This window comes from Ammodytes marinus (genome assembly GCF_949987685.1).
Source record: "Ammodytes marinus genome assembly, chromosome: 11".
Classification (NCBI taxonomy): Eukaryota; Metazoa; Chordata; class Actinopteri; order Uranoscopiformes; family Ammodytidae; genus Ammodytes; species Ammodytes marinus.
Genome location: NC_137215.1, coordinates 26,066,656 through 26,081,146, shown reverse-complemented (window position 1 = coordinate 26,081,146; position 14,491 = coordinate 26,066,656). Strand labels below are relative to the sequence as shown.

The following is a 14,491-nucleotide window of genomic DNA, read 5'->3' as shown; positions in this document are numbered from 1 at the left end:
AAGTACATTGACTTATCAGCATTGAGCTCCTTCCGACATCACTCACTTCGGGACGACGGACAGAGGAAATTAAGATGGATGAAAACATAATAGTCACAGTTTGCTCCCATAAGTCCTGTGAATAGCCTAAGTGTCTGTTGCCTGCTGTGTGCAGCTATCAGTTTTGCTTAATGAACCAAGTTAGCACCGGTAAGCTTGGCTAAAGCACCATGAGCACAGCAGACTGGTCCCCTCAGCACCGGTTAGCACCAGCACCAGCGTATCCCCAGAGTAGAGAAGGCTACTCTGGTGGCGGGCGGCGGACACAAATGAGCCAATATGATCACGCGGCGAGGAACCTGCGATTCGCGCGGCCAACCACCGCGCCGCGGAGTGCAGTGTGTTCGTACCTTAATGTTTCCTCTGATAATCATAAATTACATATAACTGCAAACGAGACCATCAGTGTAAAGACCCTATTTCAGGGGCTTTCAAATTGTTATTGTTGGTCACAACTCAGTTCTTACACACTATATACCTTCGTGTGCAACATATATTGACAGGAAGTGACCTCAAAGACCCAGGGAACACCAGTTCAATAGGCACTTTATTTAAAAAAGCTCTTAAACTGATCCAGACAATGCACTGATAGTCTCCGTATCATTCCCATCCTTGCCAACACTTTTCCCTTTCAACTTTTGAGTGCTTAGCGGAGAGTGGAGTGGAAGAAAAAAGCGGACGGAGTAACTTTGCGCTTTTTTTGGACCTCCGTGCCAGGCCAAGATGAATCAATCCCCCCTAGTAATTAAATGAATCCATGTGAAACAGTAATTCAAAAGCCAGTGTGTGCTGTCCAGCTATACGGCCAGCCAGTGCTATACATAAGGCCTCTCACATTCTGCCAAGAACTCTCCTCTTTAGGGCCGGTGATTGTTGTAGCGAGCCCTCATAGCAAGAGAGTGGGCACTGCTATATGTACAAGCACACGAAGCACTCTCTCGGACAAGCCCTGACGTTCCAAGCCCAGCCAAAGTGTCATCAAAGTGCAGGGCTTTTTGGCAGCATCAGCCCTAAAGGGAAGGCAGCCAAGGCCAAAGTAAGGTTCTCAACCTAAACAAGACTATACAAGCAAGGGGAAGGTGTTTAAGGCATGTCCACTTGGGAACACTTCTACAGCAGATATGATTACGCTCAACTCTTTTTGAACCAGGCCCACATGGACGAAGGAGGGAGACATGTTATTCACACCAATGAGCACGCCATTATCATATCACGGCAATTCAACCTGCAATATTCTAACTATGCTAGTCCCAATGTAGCAGTGAACTAGGTTTCAAAGCTTGGGCAATGCTGGGTGCTCAATTGTGGCTTTGATGGGGTCCAAGTATAAAAGAATAAGCAACAATGTCAGTCATTACTGTTTTGAATAATTTGACTTTTTGTAGAAATTGGCTCATTCACTTTCTTGCTCAGATTTGTCCTAGTTAATGAAAAGCATCCAGGTAGTCCTTTCCTTAGCCAAACTGAACTGATTAGAATCATTTTTTTTTACAGCTAAATAGCTTCTGTATGTACTTAAAGCTGAAGCCATACTTCATAAGGGCCCCTCAGCCAAATTACAAATTAAAGTGTGTTTGGTCTTTGATTGATCCACTTTCCCATCCTCGCTTTGCAGGCAACTTTTTAAAAAAAAAGGTCCACAAGTTCTTATCCTTAAGAAACAAGGCCACTGTTTCTGAAAAGTGTTTCTAAAATGTCACTTTTTCGAAACTTTGAACAACACAAACACATTTCCATTCAACTACTGTATATTCTTATATAATGTTTGATTTGAATCACCTAAAATGTACTTTAAGGGTGTATTCACACTGGGAAAGTCCGCTAGTTCACTTGCTTTGGTCCAGACCAAATAGAGTTTAGATTTTTTTTGTTTGGTGTGGTCCACTTTCATATTGCCCCTTTTGCAAGTGAACCAGCATCACGAAGCAAAACCACACGTGATCTGAGGTCATTCATTCATTGGACAGACATTCTGGGGTGGAGAGAAGCAGGTAAAACGAAGTAAAAACTGCGAAATATATAACTGATACGATATGGGGTTAAAAATAATAAATAAATAAATAAATAGGCCAACATCTAGCCTATAAATAAAATTTAAAAAAACATCAAATTAGTGTTGTTTCATATGGTTATAATATGTAGGCCTGTGTCAATGTGTGGCTTGTAGCCTATACGATGTGAAACATAATATTTACTGTATTTTTGCTGCTGGACGCGTGGCTCGCGAGGAATAGGCTCAAGCTGACACAGCTGAATTAGCCGTGTGTCAGCTGGGTGTGAGTTCGGCGCGGCTCAGCTCCAAACTGACACAGGGGTAGTATTGACGGTACCGTAACATGGGATGCAAAGTAAAAACACGCACTTCATACAAAGCGCAGCGTGAACCTGTTGTCACTGTGCGGGAGACGCTCCCCTCTCCTTCATCTGATCGCTGAACACATCAGCATGTTTACGCGTCCTGTCTATCAAATGTAATATATTCGCTCGGGGCTCCCGGTCAAACCACAACTAATCTTCCTAACAATGGCGACAACAACACTTTCCTATAATGTGAAGCTGACAGCGATTTATTAAAAAAGAAAAGGCACAGTGCTTCCTGCAATTGGGTCGGATCGAGTCCGGCCAAATTCACACCACAAACGAACTGCAGCAGAGTACGTTTTGAAGCGCATCGAGACCACCTCTTCAACTGGGTCTCGGAGCGTTTGTTTGGTCCGCCCCCGAGTGCGATTGCTGTATTCACACCTGTCTGAAAGATGCGCACCGAAGGCGGAAGTGCATCTGAGTTCGTTTCAACTGAACTAAACACGGCATGTGTGAATACACCCTAAAAGACAGAGGTTCTGTGCCCCCCCCCCCCCCCCCCCTCCCCCCTCCCCCTGGATTCAGAATTTCTCTGACGAAAGTTGATACAACTCCCTCAGGTATGGAATAGTGTTCAGGAGGCAGACTGGCATATGAGATGACTGTTAACAAGCTTACGATGAGAGGTGTTAAATAACTACATAAACCATTCCTTTAAATGTGTGTGCATTTTTGAAGAAGAAATAGGCTCATCGCTATCTACCTTATCACAAATACTGCTAGTCAATGGGAGATGAGCGACCGCTTTGCCCATTTCTTCTTCATTAATGCACGCACAGTTAAAAGGAATGGTTTCTGTCAAACCCGTAACTGAGGTGACAAGCTAAAAATAAGAAATGTCTTTCCATTCCTACCACAATATACACAGAACATTTTGAATGTTAGGATTAATCGCGATTAATCCACAGCTACATTGTGATTAATCTGATTAGAAATTGTAATAGGTTGCAGGCAGGGTTATGTAGTCAAGAAAAGAAAGAACAAAACAGACAACACTCACCACTTTGTCCTCCTGCAGCCCAGTCAGCCATTCATGTGTAATGGAAAGAGAAGACAGAGAGAGAATGTGAGCGAAGATGATATCTGAAAGCATGACAATGTTGTTCACACAGACCCATTCCCGTTAAAAAAACACTGTCATTCAGCATTGTGTGCAACATATTGACCACTTTATGTCAAAGAGTTGGATTAAAAAGAGGGTTATCACTCTCACACTGTGTTTTTTAATATCCTATAGGCCTAGAGATTGAGCCGGTCGGCGATTAGCCTAGTTTAGTGAGACATGTGCAAATGTCCTTACCAAAATATACACATGTAACAAGTTGCCTTACATGAAGGTTTTGATAAAAAATATCCTGTTTGTGTGTGTGTGTGTGTGTGTGTGTGTGTGTGTGTGTGTGTGTGCGTGCGTGTGTGTGTGTGTGTGTGTGTGTGTGTGTGTGTGTGTTCTTATGTCCTCCTTATACCACTTTATGCAGCTGCCACCAACACACCACCCAGGACCCCACAGCTGAATTCTCTCCATGTCAGGCACTAACTAATTAGGATGTACTGTGTGTGTGTGTGTGTGTGTGTGTGTGTGTGTGTGTGTGTGTGTGTGTGTGTGTGTGTCATGTGAGGTCATTAAATGCCACGCTGGCGACATAGGGGAGGGAAGGGGTGGTAGCGCCGGGGACGTCACTTATTTCAGCGGGAGACTCACTTCTTGATGCCAACACACACACACACACACACACACACACACACACACACACACATTCACACAGCCCTATACACCATGCTGTGTGTGTATAGGGCACCTCCGAACCCCAGGGAGACCAAGACAGAGCGGGATACCACCCCCTTTGTCCACAGCAGCTCAGTCTAATGCCCAATTAACCTTTAACAGCACCTGCCTGGGGCACACACACACACACACACACACACACACACACACACACACACACACACACACACACACACACACACACACACACACACACACACACACACACACACACACACACACACACACACACAAACAAAGGGATAGATATGGGTGGAGGTACACATACATACAAATTAACACACATATCCCAAGATGTATAAACACATCCAGAGCATGCCATACAATACACATGGGTCATCAGTTCCACCTGAGTACTAACACCTGAGGCACCTCATATTGCCTGGTTGGACATACAGTACAACAGCTGCAAGCATTATAGGCTTGTCCGTTTGCAGCACCTATGATAGCAGATTTGGATTCCATGATGGATATGAACTTGGTGAGGCCAAGGCAAAATGTGTTTTAGATTGACGGACAAGACTGCTGGGCACAGGATGCCACTATAATCCTAAACTGTAAACAGTGCCACAGCTCTTTGGTCAATAAGATTTATTTAGTTTTTGTTTTTTTACTGTGCAAAAAAAACCAATAGGTTCCTACCAACATAAAGATGGGTCAGAGCACATGATATGATAATGTGCATGAATGAACAGTTAAGTAATCAAATATATATTCTATTTCATTTCTACACAAATGAAAGGTATTGTACGGAGGCCCAAAAGCATCAAAAGTAACAGATTATTAGAATAGTCGAAGGTTTTTCAATAGATAATTCCAGTGGTTTGAAAATGCAAATGGAGTGTCAAACAAATTGTGATTTTAACATCACCAAAAATGTCCTTCTTCCACCTCTGTATCATTCATCCCTTTTCATAACTTCCGGACTGGACTATTGCAACAGCATTCTTTATGGCCTCCCCCGTCCCCTTCCCTTCACCACCCTCCAAAAAACTACAATATCCACATATCAGCTGCCAGGTTGGTTGCTCATCAACTCCCATTCCAAAGAACACATCACTCGCTCCCATCCTTACACACCTTAACTGGCTCTGTATACAGCAGCGTACCTACAAACATCCTTAACAATGAAAGAGAGAGAGAGAGAGAGAGAGAGAGAGAGCGTTGTTTTTTTCCTCATACTTTGTGAGTCTCTAGTCACACCATGTTACATTACTGTTGAAAAACCATGAAAAAGTGCATTTGGCATAATAGGTGACCTTTTAAAAATCAACTCACAAACCCCACCTTTTCAAGATAGCCTACAACACCTGACTCACTCTGTATTCATGTACAGTATTTCACGTTTTTGTATTTTTTTTATAAAGCATCTTTGAGTGTCTAAAAATCCTATCAATTGGGAATACGCTCCGTGACGTAGTGGCTAGAGCACGCACCATATCAGGCTCCGTCCTTGTTGCAGTGTCCGCGGGTTCCAATCTGATCCGTGGACCTTTTACTGCATGTTATCCTCTCTCTCTATCTCTCTCTCTCTGTCTCTCTGTCTCTCTCTCAATTTCCCTTCTGTTCTCTCTCCTCTCAAATATTAACCAAAAGGTAAAAATATCAGCAAAAAAGAAATTGAGAGAAAATGTCAGAAATCCTATAAAATATTATTATCTTTATGATTTATTACACTGGCTGTGTTCGAAACGGTCTACTAACGTCCTCCCTACTATATACTCAACATATACAGTACTACATACTGTCTACTTAACGATCGATTGTGTATGCGAGGTTCGTCGGACCATTTTACACTGAAGTATACAGAAGCATCTCAGCTGATTTCCCGGAAGTAATTTCTCACACAAACTCTCATAAACAACCACAACATACTCAAATTGGAGTCAAAATCAGAATGAGTAGGACTTTAGTAGGCCGTTTCGAACACAGCCTTTGACCCAGTGTGGTCCATCCTCATGCCCCCTCCCCCCTCTCTCTCTCTCTCTCTCTTACCGTGTTGGATCGGAGGGAGACTCGCCCACCGCAGCGGGCGCAGAACTTGGTCTGGCAGTAGGAGCACAGGTTCCCACAGCCGTCGGCGAACTTGGTCTTTTTACAGATCCCGCAGGTGGGCGCGTCGTCCCGGTGCACGCCCGAGCCCGCAGCCACCGTGGCCTGCCTCACCACCGTCTCCCTGTAGCTGGACAACTGCTGCTGGATGCCTCTGTGGAGAAGGAAGCACAGGATGGCAAACATATGAATACATTGGTAGAGTTGAAAATGTTTATCGTGAACAAAAAAAAAAGAAAAGAAAGAAAGAAAGAAAGAAAGAAAGAAAGAAAGAAAGAAAGAAAGAAAGAAAGAAAGAAAGAAAGGGCATTGACTTCATGGGAGAGGAAACGAGGGGTTTTGTGATAATGCACAAGCCAGTAATGTGAAACAGAATTGCACACACACACACACACACACACACACACACACGCACGCACGCACACACACGCACACGCACACACACAAACACACACTCACATATATATAAAAGTCTATCATGTTTGCAAATTAGACCAGTACATGAAAAACCAAAAGCAGCATTTAATTCCATCAGTTGCCCCGGGTTGCTTGTGGTGGCGTAGTGGTTACACCATAGAGAGGCTCAGTACTCTTCGCAGCAGACCCGGGTTCGAATCCGGGCCTGGGTTGTTCTCCTCATGCCATTTCCCTCTCTCCAAAGTAATTCCATAAAGCATCATGGTACTGCAGATCACGGAAGTTAAAGGGTGACGAGATACAATGCAAGCTAGAAACAAATGTTACGATTTTTTTTATTTATTGGATAAATAATCAGTAAAATGAAGGACGGGAAAGTAGTGGACTAAAAAGCAGAGAGCGACGGAGACAATGGTTGCATTAAGTATCCAGTCGATACCACTGTTACTCTGTACTGTCTGTCTGTCTGTCTGTGTTTGTGGTGCAATCAACTGCTCTGCGTCGGCTGCCTGTTGTTTCAGGGCCCGCTTTGCCGAGTCGCGAAAAAAAAACTCTTCAAATCGATACGAGAACGAGAGGGGAAAAGTATTGCGTTTTATCAAAGGCCTTACAGTATGTTGATTAATTGGATTTTCACACAGTGGAGATTAAGGAGAGAGCGAGTAGAAAGGAAACACACCAAAAGAGGAGGACAAACTGATGGGCTGGGAACCCCTGTATATAAATTTTTATTCTATATTTGACTTTCACCTGAGCTTGCGGGTCAGTTAAAATCCCATACTGATTTAAGGAAGTCTCGGAGATGGAGGGGGGAGGGGGGGAACAAAATCACATTCCGTAACATATTCTGTGAGTGTATACAAACAGGTGCACCATGGGAAAAAAACTGGCATTATTACAATAATAAAAGACAAGTCAAGGCAAGTCAGCAAATAGACAATAAAGTGTAGAGCAAAACAGAGGAGCAGGTGAGGAAGCAAGAAGACAGGACAGAGCAGAGGAGAGGGAAGAAGGGAAGAAAAGGGGACAGGAGAGAGCAGAGGAGAGGGAAGAAGGGAAGAAAAGGGGACAGGAGAGAGCAGAGGAGAGGGAAGAAGGGAAGAAAAGGGGACAGGAGAGCGGGAAGGAGAGTGGGAAAGTAGAGCAGCTGAGAAAAGAGAAGATGTAAAATGAAGTGGTGGTCGACCGATTTGAGTTTTCCAATGGCCGATGCCAATAGCAATATTTAGTGGCAGGTTGGCCGCTATAATGCCTATATAACGTTGTTTTTGTTGTTGTTTTTTTGCATTCGATAAAATACAACAATTGAGGTTAATAAGTTGATAATACACCCAAATGAGAAACACATTTGAACTTAAAATAAACATTTAATAAAAAAAACATGTGCATTGTGTTTTGCACTTGACCTTCCTTGGCGTTGTCGGCTCTGTAATATATTGCCATGAGGGGACATTTGGATTTCTGTCCAGCCGTGTTTAATTCTAAAAATTAGAAAAAAATACAAGGTAAATATTTGGGTTAAAATTGAATGAATGGGCAGACCGATTCATCGCAAAGGAGAGGAGAGGAGAGTGTTGAAATAAGAAAGAAACCCTATAAACATAGACCGCTCACAATAGACATACAGTTACAAACAAAGGAATACTTTGACCTCTAAATATCAAATACTGAAGACATCCCTGATTCATACTGTAATAATTCAAAGGCCATTGTTAAGATGAGTTAACTGAGCTAACTGCTAGAGCTGACACGTCCTCACATTCAATCCCATTCAATCTGCTCTTAACAGTAAACAGCTTTTAACCTGACGTTGTATCTAAAGTGTTTGGTATCACACACACACACACACACACACACACACACACACACACACACACAAGCTGTGGCTCCAATACAGTACTTACAGAGCGGGAGTCAGCGATGCAGCTTCCTCTCCCATCGGTTCGGCCTTTAACAAAAAAACTACAAATCCCAACAGTGGAGAGAGGAGGAAGTCCAACATCCAGTCGTTTGATAGAGAGAGATAAATCTAGCCTGGCTCCTTGTGTGTGTGTGTAACAAGACAAACTAAATACAGCCTGAGAAAAAAACCCTACAGAGACCCCAAGGACTCAGTGGGTGAAACGCTACCTGCCCCGGGAAATGTTAACACCTGCCCACAACACACACACACACACACACACACACACACAGACAGACACAGACACGCACACACACACACACACACAGACAGACACAGACACGCACACACACATACACAAACACACACAAACAAAAACAAACACACACACACACATTCCCATCTTAACTCTTCTCTTATAATCTCCAGGCCTACATTAAAAAAATAAAAAAATAAAGTTAACATCTTTGCACACAAACTAGCACACTTGAGCAAAAACCCATCACTGATAACGTCAAGTACACACACACACACACACACACACACACACACACACACACACACACACACACACACACAGACAGGGGTGGACTGGGACAAAAATTCAGCCCTGGCATTTTTGGCCAAGGCAGCCCACCATGATTATTTATACGATATGTGGAGGCAGGGGCGTTGCTCCAAATTCTGGGCCCCTATACAGGAAGTCCTGATGGGCCCTCTGAGAGGCGGTCTTACAATACAAACATGTAAAAGCTATGTTTGTCTATAGTCCAAAACGTATGAGTGACTGGTCACTCTCTGAGCCAGATAACAACACAATGTTTCTATTGATGAATGACCAAATCATTACGCGTACTTGAACACAACCCCTGGTCTAATGACTCTTAATAACCATGCACACACACAGTGTTTCTCACAGGAATTTGAGAGACTGTGTCGTGGACCCTGGACCTTCTAGAGCAGGGGTTCTCAACCTTCTGCAAGCTGGGCCCCCCCAAAGCTGGGTCATTGCAGTTGGGCCCCCCCACCGACCCTAACAACTCCCCCCGTCCCCCCCCACACACACACACACACACCACCCTACACAGATAGATAGATAGATAGATAGATAGATAGATAGATAGATAGATAGATAGATAGATAGATAGATAGATAGATAGATAGATAGATAGATAGATAGATAGATAGATAGATAGATAGATAGATAGATAGATAGATAGATAGATAGATAGATAGATAGATAGATAGATACTCTATTATTGTTATTATCACAAGGGCTAGGCCAGTGGCGCACCTTTGAGTTGAACATTGGGTTTAGGGTTGGGGTCCGGAAATTTCTTATAATTTAACGTTAAATTCTGGTGCACTTTTATGTGACACTGAGGAAATGTTTTTTTTTTAAATCTCCTTAGAAGAGAAGAAAATAGTAGCCTAAATAGAACATACACAGAATACATTCTACAATAGGTATACCTGTTATGAAAAAGCTTCACAAAACAAAGTCTATGATCAATGGGAAACACTGCTGTCTGACAACCCAGTTCAGAGAATGTTTCAACTATTGAGTCTTGGATTTGGAAAGTGGCCAGATTTAGCTCAAAATGCTACCTGCGATTAATGTGCTGTGCAGCCTGAACGCGGAGTTGTGTGCGTCTCAGTGGCGATTCCAGGAAATTTTGACTGGGGGTGGCCAAGGTGGGCCACAGAGCTAGAGTGGGGTGGCCATCGCACCCCTGAATTAATAGCATGTGATATGCTGTAACCAATTCAAAGATGATTTATAATCCCAAATGCCCAAATCATGTTAGTATCCATTGTAATGTTTGTCAGAAAACTAAACCCCTGAAGGGGGGTCTGGGGGCATCCCCCCCCAGAAGATTTTTTTGTGTTTTTAACATGTAATCTAAGCATTCTGGTGCATTCTGGCGAAGATAATAAAGGAAAAAGTCAATATTTATTTCAGTTCAGATGAATAGTAAAATTAGCAAAACAACATAACTAGCCAGATGCCTAACAACTGGACAGAGGGACGGATGACAACTAGATTTTGACCAAATATCTTGCTAAAAAAATAAACCTTTATTTATGAAATTCTGCCCTAAGAACATGTTACACTTGCTAACTACAAACTTAAATTTTTTTATTCAGATTTCAAAAATCTGCTGGGACACGTGCCCATACACATGCATGGGTGGCACGCATGTCACAAGCACACTTATGCTGTTTTCAAGACCTTTGCTGACCAGAGACCAGTTCTAGTGGCCACAGTCCTACCATTAATTCAGTACTTGAAAATTGCAAACTGATCTCATATCAGTGGATTGGAGTGTTTGTGTGATGAACTTGGCAACTACCTATCAAAAAAAGTTAAGTTTTTTTTTTTCATCCCCCTCGCGCCCCCCCGGTATAGTGTCCGCGCCCCACCGGTTGAGAACCACTGTTCTAGAGGGGTCCGGGGGAATGCTCCCCCGGAAGATTTTTTTTCAAATGTTAAAGTAAAATTCATCAATCTGGTGCACTTTGAAGAGAAAACTAAGGATAAATCAACTGTTTCCTATGTAAGCTATTTAGTAGGCTATTATTTGCTGGAATAATGTATAGACACAGATGACCAAAAAGCAGAAAGAAGAAATGTACATGTTTAAAAAATCCAGTCAGCTTCGGGAATTTTTTTCCTTTGTTTGTATTTTTTAATGGCCCAATATAGGCCCCTGATCTTCGTAGCCCCGAACAATGTTATTTAAAAAATAACATAAATGTACTGACGAATGAAAGGCCCATGAAATCTTTTTTTTTCCCTAAATAACGTTTTTCTGGGCCTTCAAAGATCAGGGGCCTATATTGAGCCAGTAAAAAAAAGAATAAAAAAAGAATATATATATATTTTTTTTTGGGTGCAGCCCCCCTCTGCCTTGGGCCCCCCAAGCCTGTCCGCAGTCCGACGGCCCTGAACGTAACTGACCATCGTCAGATGCTCATAATTACCGAGTAGAAGTTGAATGCATGATAATACAATTTAATGCAGCCTCTGAATGGGCGGCCCTCTGCTGTGTGTGTGATTGGGCCAGGCCCAGCCTAGAACCAATCATAATGAGTAATGGCCTGGGACAAAGTTTTATTTAACTTTCAGGTGAAGTTGACAGCCTGCACGCACAATTATATGTCCATGGCACTCCCGAGAGGGAAGGGCCCTCGGCCCTCGGCTGTGTGACTTGGCCGGGCCGGGCCGAGTCACACAGCCGAGGGTCCATAAAAAAAAAAAAAAAAAAAAAAAAAAAAGATTTTTAATTTTTTTTTTTTTTTTTTTTTTTTTATAAATGGACCCGGCCCGGCCCAAAATGCCTGCCGGCCCACCGGGACGATGCCCGGTATGCCAGATGGCCAGTCCACCCCTGCACACAGACAAAAAAAGCGCACTTCCTGGGATGCAATAGCCAAAGGTCACAGAGAGGTCACCTGCTGCTGCAGCACGGCAGGATTTACTTCCTGCTCTGTGGCGCTCACTGTGCCTGTCCCAACCCCTGGCTCTGTTCACAGCCTAATAGAGTTACAGCAGTGTACTGTATACAGCATGGGGCTTCATAATACACATCCAGTCTGACTGATTATATCCTTATATTGTAGATACTGTATATAGACATCAATATTACATTGGATGTTCATGGTAAAGCCTTTTAACCGAATTATACTCCAACCGAGCAATCTGATTGGTCAACGCCGGACATTTAGAATGTGCTCAAAGCAGCAGGACAGCATAAGCATTATTGAAGAGCTCAAATGAGTTATGAATTTGGTCGGATTGTAAATTAATTTCAATCAAACAATCAAAATGTAGTTTAGCCCCAATTTGACACAACAGATGCCTCGAAGGGCTGTACAACGCAAGCAACATACAAATCATGTCAGAACAACACGACACACCTTATATACAAACAAGAAGATGGATAACTTCATATTATAAAGCATTATGAACAAGAAATATGACATAAATAGTGCCATATGATGAAATGCATGTGCAAGTGCATGTAAGACTAAATATAAAGGCGATATTCACAGTGACTCAGTGAAATTATTACATTTTGAGTAACCATAGTGAGGAATTTAGGACATAGATTTAGTGATGTAAAAGGTGAATTAAGGTGGTGTGGTATATTTCTCTTTTAAATTTATTATTTGTTTTGATAGTATGGAGAGAAACAGAGTTGAAATGGGAAGACAGAGAGAGGGGGGATGACATGCAGTTAAGGTCTACGACAAGGACTCAGTCCACATGGTATGCGCTCTACCCACTACACCACCGGAGCGACCATTGTTTATCTTTAAAAAAAAATAACTGAACTAGCTTTACAGATTTGTATGGGAAGACAATTCCAGAGGAAAAGGAACTTGGTAGAAAAAAGGCTGCTGCCATACACTGATGATTTATGCCAGAATGGAGACTGGCATTATGGGATCATGGAGGCCTGGTATAATACGTGGAGTAAACTGGGGATGATAAATAGGACAGTGCAAGTGCTATGTAATATATTTCATAAAGTAAGTTAAAAGCAGAATTGTATGTTTTTTTGTTTTTTAATGACTGGCCGTCTTACTTCTCATTCCAGGAGCACTATTGTTGATGATAGGTGGCTTTAATCCAAAATAGCTTCTGTTGGTATTAGGCCTTAATAAATCCACATTGGCTGGATGAAACTACACTCGCCATTAAATGCACACAGCAGAAGGGCGCATTCCGTCATCCTTTATACATCTCATTTCCCCTCCGCTGTCCTTATTGTCATTGACTTATTGGGTTCATTGAGTTCTTTAAGACTATTTCTTCAAACTCTTTATTGCTTTACCTTCCCCTTCAAGCTGTGGTTTATGCTATACGCTTGTTATGTTTCCCTCCCTACTTTTTTTTTTTTTTTGTTAGGGACAGTGCATATTCATGAACAGCTGTAACATGTACAGCTGTAAAAATGCCAGATTTTAGCAAAAATGCTAGATTTCATCTGTTGTCCCTGGCATGCAAAAAAATACAGGTCAAAAAATGAATACATATACAAAGGCACAAATAACACAAGAAAATAAAAGAGTTTAAAGGTGGTCACAGACTTGGTTTTCTTTTAACCACTGTTTGAGGTGTGTTTTGAAGGTTGAATAATTGTGTGAGTCTCTTATTGTGAGTGGGAGAGTATTCCAATAATTTTCAGCGACCGTGTTAACACACTACAGCCCCACACATCCAACCTTCGACGATGAGACAATGAGAACTCTGTGAAGAAAGACAGGGCGTTTAGAAGCAGCGCTGTGTGGCCGAAAAAAAGGCAGCAGTTACAGACGCAGACGCGCTCCAGAGGTAGACGCAGGATGTGTGTCCCAGGCCCAGGTGTTAGAAAGAAATAATGTGTGTGTGAGCAGGTCTCTTCATTTAATGTAATGATAGTACATAATGCAGTGCGATTACAAGGACGAAATTGACTAAGAAAGTGTCAAAAGAAAAGATATTCCGGTGAGTATAATAGACAGAAATTGAGGGATTGAAATGTCACTGAAACTTCAGAGAGAAGATTGGAATACAACATCATCTGGCTCTGCAATGTCTCCTTGGCCGGTCAAATATGTGCAGGCGAAAAAATACAGCAGATAAAAGTGATTCAAGCTTGTATCTTTGAGCATTGAGCTTACTCACTGTTTACCTCACAAGAATCATCCATCAAAAGTTTGCAAAATTCATCCAGGATAGAATATGCTACACAGTGAGCATGGTTAGTGCAACACTCACAGAGTATATAGTATGAACCTTCGCTCACATGCTTAACTGTCAACGTGTCACCCGTGTGTGTGTGTACTGCGTGTGTGTTTGTGCGTGCTGCGTGCATTCGTGCGTGTGTGTGTGTGTGTGTGTGTGTTTGTGTGTGTGTGCGCTTTTGTTTTTGTGTCTTCTGCAA

At 42.5% G+C, this 14,491-nt stretch overlaps 1 protein-coding gene across 2 annotated transcripts in view; it reads right to left on the bottom strand.

Moving 5' to 3' along the window:
• The window catches only part of rims1a (regulating synaptic membrane exocytosis 1a), a gene marked incomplete at both ends in the record, with an annotated part of 86,077 nt that overhangs the window by 49,287 nt on the left and 22,299 nt on the right, over positions 1-14,491 (bottom strand). For both annotated transcript variants that reach the window (XM_080036700.1, XM_080036699.1), the window contains 2 exons: positions 3,404-3,415; positions 6,185-6,395. In XM_080036700.1, the coding sequence (XP_079892826.1) occupies positions 3,404-3,415; positions 6,185-6,395 (223 nt within the window). The remainder of the gene's footprint in view (positions 1-3,403; positions 3,416-6,184; positions 6,396-14,491) is intronic.